Raw genomic sequence first — 22,419 nt, forward strand, 5'->3', positions numbered from 1 at the left:
AAAGAAGGTTATCAGACGTTTTTATTGAGGTGGCACAAGCTATAGTATCTATGTCTACTATAGTAATCTATATATATCGGCAAAATTATTGGGGGGCACGCCCCCCCCCCTTCCTCGGTTCCTACGGCCATGTTGATTAAATTTAGGGTCACTAAGGAAAGAATGTTTTGACTGGATGAATGGTCTGAAAGAACATGTGTTAACTTGTCGAGTCGGTAACACATAGATGGGGTTTGCTTATAACCAGAGTGTGTCATGGTTTGATGCAAGGTCATTTGAACGAGTTCAAGGTCATCAATGGAGAAACAACATTCCTTAACTGTCTTTCTACTTGTGAGACATTGCAAGTTGATACCCCTTACAAGATTGCTTATAACCTTAGAATGTGGCATGACCTTGACTCAAGGTCACTTCTTCCTGTTCGCAGCTCCAACGGAAGACCTACTCGTTGCTTTGCAACGAGCTCTGCTCTAGTTCTTATTAATTCTTTTTTTTTTCCTAGACGCCAACTTTGAGACCTCATATCTTGCTCATTTCTCAACGGATTTTGCTCAAATTTGCAGGGTTTAAAGACGTTACAAAATTCTATCAGAATGCTGTCAAACATTTCAAAAACCCACTTCCGCTTTTGGGTTATCTCCCTTTAAATGAAAATTTAGGAGGCTTCATTTCCAGACAAAGGCTCAGAGACTACTGAAGCTGGAGTAGAAATTCTACCGAATTTAAATAATAGAAGCACTGAAGTTGTGCACATCGGTTTTTGTTTTTCAATTTCTGTATTCAAAATGGCGCTAGAGAGGGGTCAACAATTAGAACGCCAAAAAGAGTGAAAATTTACACATATTTTCCTTTTTATCTTCTAAACTAAAAATATTTTGATAAAACATGTAGAATAAAAGTTGTGCACAATTTTAAGGCCTTTCATTTGAGACCATTAAAAAGGGTCTGGCCCCTAAAATTAGGGATCTGGGGCCCTTTAAAGTTTTTGCTTTATAACTCAAAAACGGTAAATATTTCGAAATAGCTGCCGTAATTAAAGTTGTTATTTAACATCTTATTGATCTCAAGAAAATGTTTTTTTGTTTGAGTCTTGTGTTCTAAATGAGCTAGAAGCATAACACATATACAGGTAAGTGTTTTCATTCAGCAAGTAAATAAGAGCTCTTCATGCGTGTAATTAAAATAAACTTACTATAAATACTAAACCTTGCTATATTAGATGCTTATATTCTTTAGAATCAGGTTTTTGAAGTATTTTGTGCTTTATTTCCAAATTATTTACTGACAACTTTCCCTTTTATTTCGTTTGTTTTCAAATTTGGATAAACCAGTCTACTAAACAGGGAAAAAAAGATAACCTTTTCTTCTTATCATATAAAAAAAAAATAAAGTTAGAAAATAAAACAAAACTTTAAACATAGACTATTCACAGCCATTAAGTACACGCCTTTTACATTCACCTCGTGTGTTTACAATTATGTAACCCCTCCCTCGATAGCGCGTGGCAAAGGAGGTCACCGAGGATCAATCGGCGTGTGAACCAGCGACCTAAGGTCATACACAAAACAAACCATAGAATGGCCATTCCAAATACATTTTAACTAAGTGATGAGTGGATAAATATGTTGAATCTTTCAGATTATTTCATATCTTTGATTAAGTCGCTAGTACATTTCGATTTAAATTTTATTCGCTCAATTAAAAGAAAGTTGCATATTTATTCTTATAAACATTGCATTGTTGAGATAATTGCGCTTTGTGGAAAATTACTTTAAAATCATTTCGAATCTTTCATATGATTCCGTCTTACTGTTTAATTATCACTCGCTCGTTTAAATCAGCTAGTCTTAAGTGCCTTTCACTTATTCACTTCAAATTCAATGCATTTTGAATGCCGAAAAGACCACTTTCTTTGCATATTAAAGAAACAGTTTATTTATCTCTCTTATGTTATTATTTAACGAGTTGCTATTTCTTTCATGAACATTAAACAGGATGTATATAATTAAAAACGATAATTGTATGTAGAGGTCACATTTTTAATTGTCAGGAAAATCGAAAATAAAATTAAGTACTTTTGAGTTTGTATTATTTTCTTCCTAACTTACAATATTATTGCATACAAAATACTAGGTCGGACGCATGTAACTTAACCGCCTCAATATTTCACTTGTATTTGAAAATTCTATCGAGCGTCGAATGAATTTTACCCGTTAAAAAGTGTACCAAAAAAGAACCCTTCCTATGCAGTTTTCTTTGGGAATCAATTGGCTTAGATAGTCTACTCCGACATGTGTTGACAAAACTCACGCAATGAGAAGCCATACATTTCAAACTTGTGACCTCTTGGTCAGTGCATGTGAAGATTACGCATGGCAATTAGTGTCTGGAAAACGAAGTATGTTTTATAAGTTATTTGACAAGTTAAGATTTGTTCTCATTCCAAATTAAATACAAACACAAACCCTTTATTTTCTTTGTTATTTTATACCGTCAGTTATATCAGATAGATTGTTTTAAAAACGTGTTGTTTAGGAAGATTAATCTTATGCATTTGTTTTATTTCATCTAATAAATTGAATTTACCCATGACACAAATTATTGGTACATGCATGTAAATACGCGTAAATGCGATTTAATTTGTTTATGCGGAAGAGCGCCCAAAATAAATACACTTCGAACTCTGGAATTTCCCTATTTTACTGTTTAAATCATAGGTCCACTCAGCTGACGAGTTGTTTTAATAACGGTAATAAATTATATTCAAGTCCTGGCCAGCGATCGTTACGGTTGGTGACATTGCAATTAAACAGGTCGATACTAAGGTACTAAGATACTAATGGGTGTATATATTTTCACCTAATATGTTTCCATAAGAAGTAAATTGCTGGAGGATATCATGTTCTCCCTGATCACATCGATAGCGTGTAGAAACAGCGGTATATGAACACACGCTTTTGTGTACAAAGCAAACGTGTAAACCAAAAGGATGGGAAAAAAACGACGAAATAAAAACATTTCTCTATTAACTGAAATTATTGTCTTTAGACAGATAAAAATAAATGATTATCCGCCTGAGAACATGTGAAAATTATACCCAAATACAATGTAACGAAGGATTTTGGGTTTAATCCCGAGTACACAATTATAGCAATGATGTGTACATGTACATGCAGAATACCTCTTTTTTTATCCTTCGTCCATGTGTTCCTCCTTAACGGAAAAAATTATCAGTAAATTATATTATACCGAACGAGGTTGAAAAATGCCGAACTTTATTTCTTAAAATTAACAGCAATTATCCGACTTTTCTCATATCACTGTAAAAATGCCGTAAAAACTAAAACCGTCTGGTTTGACTTTGTCAACGCGTTTTAGATCGGGTTTGAGATTTTTATTAAATGTCTGGAGTATTTCGCTTATTCTGCAAGTCCGTATAATGAAAGAAAACACTGACATATTTAGAGGAGGTTCAGGGGGCCTGCCCCCACTGGCGGATTTAAGTGGGGCTTGGGGGCGCACGCCCCCCCCCCCTTAAAATTTTCAAAATATGACATGACTAATATTAATAATGCCATACTTTGGTTTTATAATTAATGGTCAATTGAAAAATGGTAAAGTTATTTTAAGACCAAGTATCAGTTTTCTTAAAAATCAAGTCTGAAAACCTTGCATTCCTTAGGCTATGAATATTATCTCATAATTATTCAAAGCGGAAAACGTCTCACGATTTCGTTTGAAGGGTAGACAGCACTTGTCAATTTTCTATGATGATGCAAAGAAAAATACTGCAATATTTAAAGGCTGGACGAAGGTAAATAACATTCGGCAAACCTCGGCTGATTCCGTCACCTTCATCCAGATGAGGTACGAATCGGCCGAGGTGTGCCGAGTGAGGTAAATAAATGAATTTAAGGTATCCGATCCATAGTAGCCTCAGATTCAATGAATTTGAATGCATAACAGATATATATTGGCTGAATACTCAGTTTATATAGACATAAATCTTCATGTTTTAGTATCAATATTTAAGAGCGGAATGTGTCCTAATTTTTGACCTTGTCCTGTCCTTGAAGAGTTATCCCCCTTTGCTTTTAATCAATAAAAATCAATTCTAAAATAATCTATCTAGTAAAACATTAGTTTTCAATCATTTTTCTATTCCTAATAATTAAATACATATTTCTACCAAAGCATTTTTATGATATTCTTAGTATTTAAATTTTTATTTTCAAAAATTTGCTTGTCCCCATAGACCTCAATGCATTCTTCATTAATTAATTACTGTTTAGGTAATTATATTTTTGAAAATTTCTCCTGGTAAATCCTTTTCTACTCTAAAGTGCTCTGAATTAATTTCCGAGTATTTAATACAGGATAGATATTTAAGGTTAGAAAATTATGTCCTTTTATGGATCGGATACATTAAAATCAGAAGGTCTACGTTACAAACCTATCCACTGATTGATGTATTTATTTATCAAATGGTGTAACTATGCAGTAATTTACTTACATAGATACAAGACTTTTTTTTAACGTCAGGATATAGGTTAGGATGGTCACAGACGAGTGTAACTTCGACCACCTGGTTAATTTCGACTGTTCATAAATACCTTAAAATAATTTGTTTATAACCCTTTATAGTGTACACACATCTATTTTATGCAGAAAGAAAATGCATTTTTCAATTCACAAATCAATGTTGATAATAATAGGCGAAATTTATTTCTTTACTGGAAAATTACATCCAAGAAGAAACTTTATCGCCCGAAAAATTACGGACGAGTATTTTTAAACCATTGCGGGGAATTATCAGTTTATCACCTCTAAAAATATCTTGTATATACAGAAAGACACAGTGGATATTCCTGGCGTGAAATTTATCAACTATGTTTAAATTTGCAACTTAAATTCATACCTTTTAAATTTATAGTATTTAGTTTTTACAAATAAAATGCAAATCAGCTGAACAGAAATCGGCCGAAGTTACCCTTTGCATGAATACGGCGTCACCAGGTAACTCAGTTCGACCAATGAAAATGACGCAATGCTATTTGTTACCAGAAAAAAATCATGACCACCATCCGTATAAAAAAAGTATTAGGATAATATTATGTACAAGAATACTCCGTAGAAACTAGTTCTATAACCGTGAAAAAATCATCTGTTTTGTTTACATGCGGTTTAGATGCCTGCGCATATATATATTTGTAGCATGCCTTGATAAATCGGTAAATTAGTCTCTAGGCACCTGGTGCACTTAATGTCTTCAAATTAGGTACATTCTGAAAATTGCTTTTTTTTTCTTTTTGTCAGCATTTTTCACAATCTTTTATGTTTTACAACAGAATAATTTAAATTAATATATATGTATTTTTTTTAAATTAGAGATGACGTGAATAATTTCATTTATATTTGCACATCGATCGAAAATACCCCGTGTGCAGTTGAAGTTACCCAACACACAAATCTTGTAAATCGAAAACATTTATTTTATATCATGACGAATAATACATATAACACAAGGTAATCTGAACAATAAAAGGTATTCCGAAGGAAAAATAATCCAGTAAATGTTGAGCGTAATAAATGTAATAGGCAGTGACATACTTGAACAAATCTAAATATAAAAAAAATAATCGGTCGAAATTACACCACCCTACCCTACAGTGTATCTGTCATATATGTATAATACTTATAAAAACAAACGTTGCAACATTTAATTTTTCAATATTCAGATATTCTTTGTGTATCATTGTGCTTCGTTTATTTCATACTGCTATAAAGGGAACTGCACGTTATAGCGTGTTTGTTTATATTGTTTCGTTGGCTGCGGTGGAGATACATGTGTAGGTCAGTGAATGAAATTTAAAAAAAAAAAAACAACAACACTTTTTGGAATAACATTACAGTTACATACAAATATCAGGTTGACTAGCATCCTTGCTGAAATAATAACGATTCAGAACGACTTCTGACATACACGAAGTTCGGAGATTCACGAAGTTCGGAGATACACTAAGTTTCTCTTTCTCAAGAGTAAATTTGAAATAAAAATTATCAAATGATTAATAAATTTGTACATTATTCTTAAGCAGACGTGAAATTCCTACAAAGACTTTAGAGTATTGTAAGTTACAAACTTAATTCATATCTTATAGGCTTTTGTGTAAAGGAAGTAATCAACACAACTATTTTTGTGTCTGGTTTTACTGACTCTTAAAATTCACGAAAACCCAGGAGCTTCCGGGGGCTTCGCGCCCTGGGCCACCACCAAGGCTTCGCCCTGGACCCACTGGGGGCCTTAAGGCGGCCCCCAGACCCCCTGTCTGAACGAAGTTATCCACGCCCCCCCCCCCCATCACAAATCCTATATCCGCCCATGGCCCCTTTTGTATCCAAAATATACACAAGATTTAATAAATCAATTTATAATGTGGCTTTGGGCCCCTACCCCGACACAAAACTGGTCGGGCCCCCTTTTCAAGATTCCTGTCTCCGCCACTGAAAAAGAATGTGTTGTTCTCTTGGATGTCGATACCTGAATTATGTTTTATTTAAACACATAGTCTAATATATCATGGGCGCCAATAATAGGACGATTATTTGTTTTTTAAAATAGAGTGGTTCTTACAGATGTTAAAAAAACCTTATAAACGGCTAAATAATTATTTAATTCATCTACAACAAATGTTAGTTTAGTTCTTTGCTTTCATAATCTAACTTTTTATAAATTAACACGAAAGTCGTGCGATCGTATACAAATACTCAGAAGCAATCTTTCATATTTAATGAACGTATAGGTGAATAAATTTCCTCTCATCACTATACGTAAACCCCCATCCTCGAAATAAATAGAATGTTTTCCTTCGCAGTCGGTTGGTTTTACCAGCTACATGTCAGTACAAGTGAGGATGGAGCTTTATAGAAGCAGGTGATGAATTCCGAGAGAAAGGCACTGCCTATTTTATATACATGTACATTCTTAGGGACCTGGTTTTCTGAACCGATCTCACTGTTATTCAAAGACCTAGCTAGAAATTCTCTCTCTCTCTCTCTCTCTCTCTTTGAAATGCAGGCCCGTTCGATTGTAAAAAAAAAATGACAAAATAATTTCAATTTTTAATAAATATCTCATCTCCCTAGCCAAAGACCAAAGCTTTTGCTGTTCATAATTCTTCATCTTTGTTTGCTATATTGGTGTATATAAGCATTATCGTCGTTGTTGTTCTAAAGCTACTCGTAAATTTTTCTCATTTTTATCTTATCAAGAACCACTGGACCATAACAACGAAAATTAACACAGAATATTTTTGGTAAAGTTTTGTTCAAATGAAGGGTCACATCCTCTTTTAACGGATACATGTAGAAAAAATTAGATGGGGTCCAGGCGCAGATTAAGGAATTTTTTTCCACGGGGGGGGGGGGGGGGAGGGGATCCCAATAAAAAAAAAAAATTTCAACCCAGAAATTTTTTGACGAGCCAAAAAAAAAAAAAACTCTTTTCCCAAACGTGAAAAACCTATTTCGTGTGTGTGTTTGTGTGTGTGTATGGGGGAGGGGGGGGGGTCGTTGACTTTTAAAGCTTCATACCTAAGACTTTTCATACCATTTTAACACAGATCCGCGTTTTCGAGGAAGGGTCCGTGTTTTCTAAGGGGGGGGGGGGGGGCATGGTCAGTTTTACTTGTTAGCTCACCTGAGCTGAAAGCTCAAGTGAGCTTTTCTGATCACGCGTTGTCCGCCGTCCGTCTGTCTGTCCGTCCGTCCGTCTGTAAACTTTTCACATTTTCAACTTCTTCTCAAGAACCATTGGGCCAATTTTAACCAAACTTGGTACAATGTATCCTTCGGGGAAGGGGAGTTTAAATTTTTAAAATAAAGGACTAGGTCCCCTTACAAGGGGAGATAATCAAGAAAAGACAAAAATAGCGTGGGGTCATTAAAAAATCTTCTTCTCAAGAACCACTGGGCCAGAAAAGCTGAAACTTACGGGGAAGCATCCTGGTATAGTGAAAATTCTAAATTGTTAAAGTCATGACCCCCAGGGGTAGGGCGGGGCCACAATAGGGAATCCAAGTTTTACATTGAAATATATAGGAAAAATCTTTAAAAATCTTCTTCTCAAGAACCACTGGGCCAGAAAAGCTGAAACTTATGTGGAAGCATCCTGGGGTAGTGTAGATTCTAAATTGTTCAAATCATGACCCCCGGGGGTAGGGCGAGGCCACAATAGGAAATACAAGTTTTACTTAGAAATATATAGGAAAAATCTTTAAAAATCTTCTTCTCAAAAACCACTGAGCCAGAAAAGCTGAAACTTATGTGAAAGCATCCTGGGGTAGTGTAGATTATAAATTGTTCAAATCATGACCCCCGGGGGTAGGGCGTGGCCACAATAGGAAATACAAGTTTTACTTAGAAATATATAGGAAAAATCTTTAAAAATCTTCTTCTCAAGAACCACTGAGCCAGAAAAGCTGAAATTTATGTGGAATCATCCTGGGGTAATGTAGATTCTAAATTGTTCAAATCATGACCCCCAGGGACAGGGCGGGGCCACAATAGGGAGAATCTCAAGTTTTACATTGAAATATATAGGAAAAATCTTTAAAAATCTTCTCAAAAACCACTGGACCAGAAAAGCTGAAACTTATGTGGAAGCATCCTGGGGTAGTGTAGATTCTAAATTGTTCAAATCATGGCTCCTGGGGGTAGGGTGAGGCCACAATAGGTATTACAAGGGGGGAAGTCTGGTAATGAACAGCATGGCCAAAGTTACTCAGGTGAGCGATGTGGCCCATGGGCCTCCTGTTTATTATATACATTTAACTGCCCCCAACCCCCTCTAGATCCGCGCATGGGGTCATTTGAAAATAGTATTCTCAAGAATCCCTGGACTAGAATGAGAAAATTTCCAACATATCATACATTCATTTTTTTTCAAATATTGATTCCAGGGAGAAGGTTTGGGCTGGAAAGAGTGTTCATAATTTATCAAAGGAATTTATATATCCCCCCAAACGAAGTGTGTGGGTTTGGGGTGGGGGTGTTTTGAGTCTTTTGGAATCACACTGTCCGTCTGCCTAGCTGTCCGTCTGTACGTGATAGTTCGCCAAGGATATTATAACTTTGTTATGAAGAAACTGGAAGGTCATACTTGGTACAAAGATTACTAATGATCCGAAGGTGTGTCATGGTTTTGATCCAACATCATTCTAGCAAGTTCAAAGTCATTGGAAAAAAATAGCAAGTATCATACTTGATACAGAAATTGCTTTTGACAAAATTAAAGGGTTTGACATGACTTTCATCCAAGGTCATTCCTGTAAGTTCAAGGTCACTGACAGAAAACTGTAAGATTACTGTATGTGTTATAACTTTTGAAGCTCATACTTGGAACAAAGATTGCTTATGATCCACCGGTTTGAGATACATAGTACTAGACTGGCAGAAGTGGCAAAATTCGTGCCTGGATTATAAATTTATAAGGGGTGGGAGGAACACAGGAAACTTTTTCTCAGATTGCTTGAGATGGGTTTTCCTGACCTTGAACAAAGGTTTTTCCGGCAAGTTCAAGGTCACTGGCAGATAAATATTATTTTTTTTCCACATGCTATAACTTTGTTATATAAAATCACTGGAAGCTTTTACTTGATACAGAGATTGCTTATGATCCAAGAATGTGTTTTGACCTTGATCCAAGGTCTTTCTGGCAAGTTCAAGGTCACTGACAGAAAAGTGCAATATTCTTTTTCAGGTATATCTTCGTCATTGGGTATCACTGGAAGCTCATAATTTCAAAGGTTGTTTTTGACCTTAACATAGGTCATTTAGGCAAGTTCAAGGTCACTGATATTATAAGTGTAAAATTCAAAAAGGTCTAGTCGCCCAAGTGGCGCAGTGGTAAGAGTGTCTGCTCTAGAGTCGTGGATTATGGAGTTGATCCTTACGTCGCAGGTTCGAATCCCACTGTGGGACGCAGAGACTGATCCTTCGGATGAGACCGTACAAACTGAGGTCCCGTCTGGCAGTAGGTGCTGGCACGAAGAAGATCCCTCACTGCTAAATGGCCATGTGTGCCGAGTATAGGTCAAAATTTGCAGATCTCCATCGGCAAATGGTGGCGTCTCCATATGATTGAAAAATTCTCGGAAGGGAAGTTAAACATACATACAAACAAATAAACAAAAAGGTCTATACTTTTGTAATAGTAAAAATTGCATGCATTTGCATTTCACTGAAAAGATGATAAATATATCATCCAGAGTGTGTAATGGCCTTGACTTAAATTCGAGGTCACTTAGAATATGATGTTTTGGATGAATAGTCTGAAAGAATACGTGACTGTGATTTCTTTTTATGTCGGTGACATAAAGATGGTGTTTGCTCTTAACCAGCTGCAGAATGTGTCATGGCTTGACGCAAAGTTATTTGGACAAGTTCAAGTTCACTGACAGGGGAATTTTACATTCCTTTACTGTCTTTCTACTGTTGAAACATTGAAAGTTGATGCCCCTTACAGGATTGTTTATAACCTTAAAATGTTGCATGACCTTGACTCAAGGTCGCTCTGTCCTGTCCAGAGCTCCGACGGAAGACCTATTCGTTGCATTGCAACGAGCTCGGCTCTAGTTTTCTATTCTCTTTGTAAAATCGATCAAGAACTGTATTAAATACTCGTTTACATTGTAAATAAAATGACTATTATTTTACTTGCGTATTTTGTACATTTTTATGCATGAAAAAACATGCTATATAATATATTGCTAAGTAGAGTAAGTCTTTTTATGTAGATATTACTGCGCTGTGTGATTAGGTCACGTAATGACCTATGACCTTCGAAAAACTTCATACAGGTATGAAGATATTTGCTCTCTGTATGTTTATATAATAGAGAGATACCACAAATGTTTATATTTGAATTAGAAAATTTGATGATTTAGTTATTAGATTATTTATTTATTTATTCATTTCTGAGTTCCCACATTTATTTATCTATTTATTTATTTGTCAATTTATTTATTTACTTTTTTAAGTATATCATCATTCATTCCTTAATTCTTTCATTTATTTTTTTAAATTTATTTTTATATTCTTTTTTTTTTTCTTTTTCTCTATGGAATATGGAATAACTTAGATTTAAATGCGATGATATATATATATATATATATATATATATATATATATATATATATATATATATATATATATATATATATATATATATATATATATACATGATTGGTACATATGCTTACCCGTAAATTGTCGATTACATTTCACAGTTTGACACGACAATTAAAATATATAATTGTTAGATTTCGTAATTGCTGTCTATTCCTGTCTGGCGGTTTTATGATACCTTACACGGTGTTTTTTATATATACATGCTGGGTACATATGTTTATCCGTAAATTGTCGATAACATTTCACAGATTGACACCTTAATTACTCGTTTAGATTTGGGCAAATCATTCTTAGTGACAGAAAATGTCATCTTTATGTATTGTACACAGATGTTTTCAGCCGAATTATTATATAAATACGAATTTTTTGCCACTTTTTATTTGACTTAATAAAAATCTTATATATTGCAATACTTTCTAGCGATCACATTTTTAGGCAAGATAACTAATCCTAAATGTATGGACTGTGACAAACAAGTAAGTTTTATCTTCCTTTTCAGACTTTTTTTTTTGCATATGCACGCTCTTTAAGTTACGTAGTTTCTTGTACCCTAGAACAGAATAAAAGAATCGAAAACTCAACGACATGATTAATAAAAACTGGCCAACAAATGCATGTCAAACATATTTATTACACATGCTTTCTTTGTGTAACTTCCCCCCTTTTTGAACATATTTATTCTAAGAACACAAAGTCAATGTACTTCTATGTATTTTTAATTTTAAAAAGTCCTGATTGTTTCAAAAAAAAATTCTACATTATTTTCTCTTGTGAACGTGCATAATAGACTTCTCGTGGATGACTCCTAAATAACAAAATTGACGTTGGTAAACAGTCTAAAGATCTAGCTTACATGACAATCACGTGTCTTTGCCCTTTCAAAACATCATCACAAGTATTTCATGATTGTATGATTGCTAAAATATTTTTGTGTGTACTGTTCGAATTTCCATTGGTACCAACATTACCCTGTTATTAGCAGACCTATTTTTGTACTTAAATGAAGCAGAATTATTTTTTAAAAAAGTTTTACATGAGAGGACGAAGATACATGCTTTGGCCTTTAATTTGATATTTAGATATATTGATGACGCATAATCAATTTACAGTAGTTGATGGTAACCTATAACAAAAGCAACTTTTTCTATCGTCAATTTCCCTTATTTATGTAGCAAAACACCTGCATATGAATTTGACGTTACCCAATCTGATTCGAGACGCAAGAGCAAGCTCTACGTACGAACAATTTCTAAAACAAGGCTAGCTATTGTCAAATAAGTTGACGAATGAAGAATATCAACGTCTCGTTTAAATCCGCATTTTGCAAATTCTGTGGTCGATACAATGACCTTGTTCAGCAAATACAACCTATCATAAGTCAAATGTTGACTGACGTTATCCATACTAATTGTTAGGTCATAATTTTTTTTACCATGAATAGTCTATACTAATTTTTCATGACAATAAGAAATAAACAATTGCGGGTGTGACCAGTGGACAGGAGATGTTTACTCCTCCATGGCGCCTGTTCCCACCTCTGTTTTATTTAGAGGCCTTTGTAATGGGCTTTTTAGCTTGATTGTTGTTCGTTATCTCCATATGTTATTAAGGAATCAAGTATACTTGTATGTTGTGAACATCGAATTCATTTTGTTGACTTGAATGCTACGATTTCAAAGACTGAAATGTAATTTTGAAGAATTCCATACTTAAAAACTGAACTATGGGGATAAGTTGGATGTAAAATTAAAACCAAATTCTTCTACAAACGAATAAAGAAGATATCGAGAACAGTGATCAATCTCAAAATACCTACAAATAATATAAATCTGTGCGCAAACAAAGACGGTACTGTTACAAGTCTTGTAACCTGAAAGCAGTTCATATTGTTTACATTGTCTCTTTAATTCTTCTATCACTTCCGATTTATTGAAGTGATACATGGAGCTTGATTTGCAGACAAGGTCATTATGCAAACAATGTCCTATTTTCATGTTCGTATTGTATACTCATTGTGTCATTGAGGTTACAAAATAGGCATAAAAGTACAATATTTCTAAAAAAGCAAAGTACGAATTCAGATATTTTAAAATGAATTACCTACTACTGACGCTTGTGCATGTGTCTTTGGACCTTCCGCCATTGTACAATGTAGAAAGGAAAGTACATGCACATATGTACTCCTGTAATTTTAGATAGTCACATAGATGACACAGTTTTCTTAATCTTTGTTCAGATAGGACTATTTGAGGAAAAACCGGTTTTTGCACAAGGTCAAGGTTCTCCATCATTTCAAATTTAACTGAGGCGCAAGACTTACGTAAAGTGCTAAAGTACGCGGTCATTTCGGGGTCGAATTAGCGAAGAAAACACAAAACAAATTGAAAAAATACACAGCTCGATCCTCTGAATCACTAGTTTAATACGCAAATGGTGTTAATTATATTACAATCTGAAAAGAAAAATTTTGATTTAATGATATTTAACACCCATCAATGAATATTGAGTAAACATATTTAGTGCAAAACATAAATTAGAATGTTTTCAATATATATGATTTCAGTGTACTATGAACCCCCACCCCACCACTACGTACATTATTATGAATAAACAAATATAAGTTTTGGGAATTTTAAAATAATAGTACCAGAAATAGTGAAGTTCGAAGGGTTTAACCCTGATTAAAAAAAAACAATTTTGTTTACAAAGGGTAAATTATTCACCTACATTGTCCATTCATCAGCAGAGGAAATTTTGGTAGGTCATGCAGTCAAGCTTAAATCTATATATTTGCAAATATTGGTCTCAGTCAACTTATATCTTAAAACTTGTAAATTAAAAAAAACATATTAGCAATTTAAAGTCCTAAAATACTATTTTGATGGATGATCCATCGTTAATTTTTTAACATTATATCAATACTTGATTACGAAACACGTACGATTTGATTCACAGTGGCATTGCAATTTAAGTAAAGCTAAGTAATTGATTACGCTAGTTGGTTTGTCTGTTTTCATTCATGCGTAAAGTCCAACGGGGTCTAATTAGAGTAAATTAATGGTTTTTATCCTGCAACTACCCCTTGTATTGACCTAATAAAGGTAACCTAATAAACAAAAGCTTTATTCGGTCAATGCACCTAAATCGGTTGAAAACAGCTCGTTTTGGAGGTCCTGTAAAAATGTGTTGCAGGATAAACAAAATACATGGAGACTGTCTTGAAATATAAGCGATATTTGGGCTCGGGTCGAAAACGTGATAGAGGGCTCGCCAAGCCTCGCTCTCTATCACGTTTTCTTACCCTCGCCCAAATATCGCATATATTTCAAGACAGTAACCATGTATTTTATATATATTAGAAAAACTGTGCATAATTTGGAGTTCATTTTGAGACATATAAATTAATTTATTTATCCTCCTGATTGACGACGATTTTACTGTGGCGCAAATATTTTAATTATTTTTTTTAACTGTCGCGCTAAGGAATTTAACTGTGGGACGGTGTTAAACGGCCCATAGAGATCCCTGCAAAGTTATATATATGTTATGTGATAATTTTATAGAAAAAAGGTTCTTGAAATACAGAGAAATTTCAAAAGTTCTTTATCATTACTTATTAAAAACTTATGCAATATTTACTTCCAGTCCATGTAACACTCAACAATTCAAATTTCTAAAATGATTTAGGGTTTTAGAATTTTAATATATTAGTCCAAATTTCTAAAGGTCAAAGACTCATACTTATTTTGTATATTGAAAATTAATATTTTGGTTCAAAAACTTTAACATTCAAATTTCTAAACAGGTTTTAAAATTTTGTTTATTTATTTATTTTTTTTTTGGTTTGTTTTTTTTAAATTTTATTTTTATTTATTTATTTTAATTTTTTACTAGGGATGGCTATCGGATACAAATTGCTAATCGGTTAACCTCAAGATGTTCCGAAAGATTATCCGGTTAATCGTATCAAATACCTATTTTTCTGACCTCTTTTTTCAAGTAAACTCTATTCATATACTCAAGAAAACTTAAAGAAAAAAACTTAGTAATATTTGTATATACTTGAGCTCTCGGCTTTTATGCTTCATTTCAATGTTGATAGAAATAAAAAATAAGAAAACCATTAAATATCCATCAGATATTCAAGACTGCAGATTTTTCAGACCAGATGTTACGCAAGGTCATTTTACATTATCACCATAAACAGAAAATGAGCCCAAACTAACACTTAATTTGCAATGCTTGTTTAAAATTATAATTTAGCAGACAACTCCTCAAGATAGACGGTAAAGATACACATTGTAATCAATTCACAGTTCTCAAAAGTAATTTAATTAATATCATTAAAGAGATACAGGACATGCATATATATTTTTTCCCGACCAACAGATTACAGATTGCCAACCGATTACCATTGTTCCGACCGAGTAATCGGTAAACCGGTTACAAATTGCCATCCCTAATTTTTACTTAAATTTTCAAAATTCAACTTCCCAAAATCAATTTTTGTATTTTAAACTTTTAATCTATCTAATGTTCAGAAAATTTTGATATTTTTAAATCTACTTCAAACTTCTAAATTTCAGCTGTCAAAACGATTTAGATTTTTTAAAATTAGAATTCAAATTTCAAAGAACCAAAACACTCTTTAACATTTGAGTTTTTAGAATTTTACTTCAAATACACAAAATATAAAATTTCCAAACCCGATTTGAATTTTGAAACTATGACAGTATTAATTCAATATTCTAAATATCTAAAAGTACTCTTGACCAAAAGCGTTTTGGACATAATTTCAAATGCATGCATTTGTCAAATTGTGGATAAAATGCTCAGAAGAACATTTTGTTTGAAAAGGGTCAAAGATCATTGGATGCAACGTGCAAATTATACATTGAAGCAATCCACCGTCATTCACACTCCCTGGAACCAGAAACAGTCAAATAAGTAAAATCAAAACCCTCTAAGCCATCTTAAGTAATATTATAACACATTAAATAATATTGGGGTCATTACTCTCTGGAGGTTTTCCAAACCTCCCGATAAATAATCATATTTCTCAAAAATGGTTGAAAACTTCTGACATTAACTATAAATATTCCTCTTCCTTGTGCTATTATGCATTAAATGGTATAAAGCTTCTGATCGATCCCCTGGAGATCATTCCAACCCTTAAAATTGGAAATGGTCACAATATGACCACGGCATCAAAAGCGCATCAATCCACTTGACCTTTCATTCTGACGCCCTAGGTTAATACTCTCTCCTAGAATTAGAAATAAATACGTTAATAGGCTCGCCACAAAACTATGTGTACATTTGTATCTATCTATCTGTCTATCTATCTATCTATCTATCTATCTATCTATCTATCTATCTATCTATCTATCTATCTATCTATCTATCTATCTATCTTCACAATTTGTTTATGTCAAAACAAAGTTTTGTTTTAATTGTATACATGAACGACCCTGGGGCTGGAAAGGAGGGAATGGGGAAGGAGTCATCTCTGCTGGGTCTTAAATGTTCAAAACTACTAAAATTTGTGGAAATTATCCCCACTTTCAACTTGTCATCAATACCTTCTCTTTCTCACAACATTCATGTTTATTAGTCAATAGATCATGGACATTTCGGACATATTCCTGGCCCTCGCATGAATCAGGAGTGGTATTATAAGTATTTTAAAAATGGTCAAGAGTTAAACAGGTCTTGCACAATCTGTTAAAATTGATTAAACTCTTTGAGTTAATTAGCAATACGTGTATAGCTAAAATTGATTTCGCTATTCAAAACACTAGACTTAGCTATTCAATCATATTTTCCCCTAAAATGTGTAGTTTACAACACGTATAAGTCATACTATGGTGATATGGTATTTTTCAGCGTTGAACTGTTCTGAAAACAATGTAAGAGAAAAAAATCAATATTTTGTGTCTCTTTCCAAACATTTGCAATCATAAGTTTTAACTCTCGTATAAAACTAGGGCTATATACATTGGGTAATCTCTTTTTCTCTCTCTCTCTCTCTCTCTCTGACATCTACTTGGGCCAAAAATTAAAATGGAATTATAAGACAAGTATTTTTAATTGATTGACTTTTACAGATTTTACATTGTGTAATTCATGTACTGCAGCTAGAATGATATCCCTCCCAGACAATCTTGTCCTTGATCTTCATCTAATTACAAAAGTCTTATTTTTCATAATTTGCTACAAATTTCAAATGGAACTTCTATTGCGTGTTGTTTAAACTTAAATCCATTAGAAAATACATGACTGTGTTCATATTTTGAGTATGCAGAAATGAAAATGAAAGCTTCTCACAGTGAACCCTTGCTTGACTTGTTGCAGACAGGTAAACATACCCCTCAGGGTATAATTATCATCCATGGGCCTGTACAAAATTGAATCAGTCAGAATTTAATCATCATTATCTTCATTAAAATAACAAGAAATACACTAGAGTTGTTATGAAATATTTAGAAACAAAAAGAGTATAAAAGTGAGTATAAAAAAATTCTTGTAAAACCATTATTTTCTTCAAATTATTTTTTACAATTTCATCTTCTCAAGAACCGCTGAGTCATTTTAATCAAAATTGCCTCAAAGTATTCGTAGGCGAAGGTGGTTTTAAGTTTCTTCAAATGAAGGACCGAAGTAGACTTAGCTAAGATTGATAATTCTGTACAACTTTTGATTTTGATAAAAGGCATGGTTACGAAAAATAGAATGTTTTGAAATTATTTCAAAATGGGTATACGCCTAAAACAGTTTTGGTCAGATTTTTCAAGTCTTTGTGTACAGGTAGAAAATATCAATATATAATTATCTTTTTCTTTGATTAATATTTGATTTAAAAAAAATATGTTGTCAAGGTTACTAAAATAGAAATTCCTTTAATTTTTTTTCCAGAACAATACAAAGAAACATCTTTCGTACACATCAGTAGAGTAGGGCTGAGACAGTACAAATTCTTTTCTTGTCGATACGCATCATGCCACGATACGTTAAATGTATTTCCTTTATATTTTGGTTATAAAATCTTTTAGTAATGAAATGAACAATCTGGTTCTTTACAAATAAGAATAATTTATTCAATGAAAAGCGTTTATATATATATATATATATATATATATATATATATATATATATATATATATATATATATATATATATATATATATATATATATATATATATATATATCTGTTGTAAAAGAAAAATTATTTCACAGAAGTGGTTTTAATTATAATGTATTTCATATTTATAGTTATAGAAACTTCAGGAGTACTGTACAACAGTATATTTGAGAAGTGGTGTAAATCAGATGTGGATACTTAAAAACTCCTCAGAACTTTGAGAAAATTTGAAATCACAGAATTTTACCAAAATCAATAACATCAAAACGTACGACTTTACAACACTTTGTACAACCATTCCCCCACAATAAATTGAAGTTGAGATTTTTTGACATTATAGACAACTGCCTTTTCAATAAAATGGAACTCGTACATATACTTACCTTGTCGTTGATCAATGCAAAATTATTTTGTTAAAAACATTCTGATTGTACACACAAGTACTCTGAAATTGATATTAAAAAGATGCCCGAGTATCTACGTAGTTTTTGATGATCAGGTATTCCATCAATCTATTGCAATTTCCATGGGTACCAATTGCGCCCTGTTATTAGCACACCTATTTTTGAATTCATATGAAGCAAAATTTATTCAAAAACTTCTGCATAAGAAGAAGAAAATACTAGATGTGGCCATCAACTCGATATTTCGATATATCGACGACGTATTATCAATTAAAAAAAGTTACCTCCATTCATATGTCGACTCGATATATCCCAGTGAGCTTGCAATAAAAGATACCAAATAGTGTGACACATCTGTTTCATATTTGAATATTTTACTCGAAAAAGAGGTTAATGGTAACCTTACAATAAAGCTTCTTGATAAACGTGATGATTTCAATTTTTCAATCGTCAACTTCCATTACTTATGAAGCAATATACCCTTACTCAGATATATAGAATTTTACATTTAAACATGTTTAAATCAGCAGGAAAAAAAAGTAATTTTGTTTTTATATTTTCTTATTTTATTTACCGTTATTTAACGATAGACTCGACCTAGCGTTTTACAAACACAATCAATTTGTTTTGATAAGTATTTCACAGTTTATTTAATTGGTGGCTTTCATTGCCAAGGGGTACACAAGTTTTGAAGGCTTGAGTTAATGATAATAACTTCACATTGCGCAATCTGCGCTAGTCCGCAGAGGACGCCGCCATATGCATCAAAATAATTATAAAAATGACTGAATCCCTGAAAAATGACTTAAATCCTTAAGGTGTAAAATATTTGAAGTGAATTTAACATATACGGGTGGGACAACAAATATGCTAAGATTGAAATTTAACTCTAAAACAAGCGAATTATTATAAAGGACATCCCGCAAAACAGCGAACTATCAAGGGATGTTCGAAAAAAAAATTAATTAGAAGATATTTAATACTGTGAGTTTATAATTAAGAATAAAGTTCATAAGCAGTGCATTTGTGTTTTATACATGTATATACCGGTATACAAAGGATAAATTTATATAGTAATGGTAAGGACGTAGGACGTTACATATACAAAATGTATTATAGGTACCACTGAACATATATACCGCGGAAAAGGATGATTTGAGATCTATAGAAAAACCATTGGAGTAACCGGTTACTCGATCGGAAAAGTAAGTGCGTAACCGGTTACTAAAAATCGTCCGATTTGACAACACTATATATATGATATATGGAATGATGGAGAGACAGACATAATTAGGTCTTTTGAAAGGTTGTAAGATTTTTATAGAAATTCTGCAAATCCGATTTACCTTATGGAGGTCTGCCGAATGAAATTTATTACATTTAGGAACTGATAATTATTTTTTTTGTATTTTTGAACTGTTTTATTTTCATTTAAACGATATATAAGCTTCTAGGATAACAAAAATAGTAAATAAAATTAATTTTTTTTTTTTAAATTAACTTTCCTTAAACCATCCCGTTTCACAGTTTACATTGAAAATAGTCCAATGGTTAATGTTGTTTTATATGCAGAACACACCAAATTAAAAATGACCAGCCAAATCTTTTTATACACAAAGGACAGTCCACGTATTTCTTTATGCTGTAAAAGTGAAACTTCAGACGTACTGTGCTACAGTATATTCTAGAAGTGGTGTAAATCAAATGTGGCTTCTCAAAAACTCCAAAGAACTTTTAGAAAATTTAAAATCGTCAATTTTTTCAGAAGTCAGTAACATGAAGACATATGATTTTTTTTTACAATTTATACAACCATTACTCACGATAAATTAAAAACTAGGCTTTTTGATATTATAGACAACTGCTTCTTCAATAAAAAAGGACGTTGGAAATTTTCGTATCTTGTGATTGGTAGTCTAAAAATTTACTTTGTTAAAAATCACTCTGATTCAACAAATAAGTTCTCTGAAGTTGATATTAAAAGGATGCTGGAGTTCCTCATTGACAACATTTATGTAGTCTTCGGAGACAATGTCTTCCAACAAACTGTTGGAATTTCGATGGACACTTATTGTGCTCCTTTAATAGCTGACTGTTTTTATTTTCCTACGAAACGTCTACATGAGAAAAAGCAAACACTTGCTGTGGCCTTCAACTTGACATTTACATGTAGATATATCGACAACGTATTATCGATTCACAATAGTTAATTCCATTCATATGTACCGGTCACGGTAGCCTAGTGAGTAGGGCGTTCGCTTCGCGATCAGGATGCCGGGGTTTGATTCTAAATCGCCGCACCGCGTCAAACCTAATACGTGAACATAGATAATGACTGTTCCTTCGCCAAGCGCCCTGTACTAGAAATGAAAGTCACGGGTCTTTCGGATGAAACCTTAAAAACCGAGGTCCCGTGTCACGGTAGGTGTTGGCACGATAAAGAACCCTCACTGCTCAAAGGCCCCGAGTGCCGAGTAAAGGTCTAAATTTGAAGCCCTTCACCAATATATGGTGACGTCTCTATATGAGTGAAAACTCTCGAATGGGACGTAAAACAATATACAATCAATCAATCCATTCGTATGTAAACTCGATATATCCAAGTAATCTTCAAAAAAAAAAAAAAAAAAAAAAAGACACCATAGAGTCTACCACATCTGTTTCATATTTGTATGTTTTACTGACTATAGGCGATAAGGGCCACCTAACATGTAAATTGTATGACAGGCGAGATCACCCCAGCTTCTCCATCGTCAACTTCCCTTATTTATGAAGTAATACCCCCTATCACCTGCATATCATATTTACATACAACATATTCCCAACATATTCGATACTCACAGGCATGCTCCGAGTAAAATCAATTTTTTAAACGAGGCAGGCTACTGACAGATAAGTTGATGTTATTGGGATTTCAACAACCTCGTTTAAAGTCAGCATTTCATGAATTCTATGGTCGTTATAATGACTATGAGGTAAATGGGCATGGAAATAATTTTACACTTTAAGTGGTGAATATATATTCAAAGACTATTTGTACAAGTAAATTTACCAGTAATATGTGCATCTTCACCACTATAAGCACCATAGCAACGAACTCGAGTACAATTTGTATATAGTAACATAGTTTACATTAATTTTTACTAAAGTGGTTAAAATTGTACTTGAATCAATACACTTCAGTTCGTTTTTCTGCATAGTCCTTTGTATTAAATATTAGGCCATACGCGGTTCGTTCAGAAAGTTTTGCAACAAACGATATATCAGTACACATGTACGAGCATTAATTTTATTTTTTTCGCATTTGAAAAGTTCTATTTATGGACTCCTAAACATCGAAAACTTCAAGTCTTTTCCTACTGTCCTCGCAAAGTAATTCTCTTTTAAAGTCATCATGGTTACTACATTGAGCTGAAAATTGCTTAAAAATTATCTCTGCCAAGAAGACGAAATGAGGGCGTTTACTTATATTAAGTTGACAGTTTAATTTCAAAAACATCAAGCCATGATGACTGGCGTATATCAAGCTCAACCTTTTAAATTAACTGACATTTAAAATGAAATATAGAGATAACAAACAGTAATGAAACTCAAAAGTCCATTGAAACAATACAAATTGGGAGCAGAGCAAACACAGACCTTTAAAAAACATCAGAGGTTGGATCAGATGCCATGGAGGAGTA

The 22,419-nt window shown here is 33.2% G+C and overlaps 1 protein-coding gene across 1 annotated transcript in view; it reads right to left on the minus strand.

Annotated features, from left to right (window-relative positions):
* The window catches only part of LOC133180247 (uncharacterized), a 70,602-nt gene extending 57,240 nt beyond the window's left edge, over window positions 1-13,362 (minus strand). The window contains exon 1 of the mRNA XM_061314792.1: window positions 13,291-13,362. Coding sequence (XP_061170776.1) covers window positions 13,291-13,333 — 43 coding nt within the window. The 5' untranslated portion in view covers window positions 13,334-13,362. The remainder of the gene's footprint in view (window positions 1-13,290) is intronic.
* Between the last annotated feature and the right edge of the window lie 9,057 nt (window positions 13,363-22,419).

This window comes from Saccostrea echinata, unplaced genomic scaffold (genome assembly GCF_033153115.1).
Source record: "Saccostrea echinata isolate AGI-Se365-2 ecotype Australia unplaced genomic scaffold, CSIRO_AGI_Sech_v1 ptg000001l, whole genome shotgun sequence".
Lineage (NCBI taxonomy): Eukaryota > Metazoa > Mollusca > Bivalvia > Ostreida > Ostreidae > Saccostrea > Saccostrea echinata.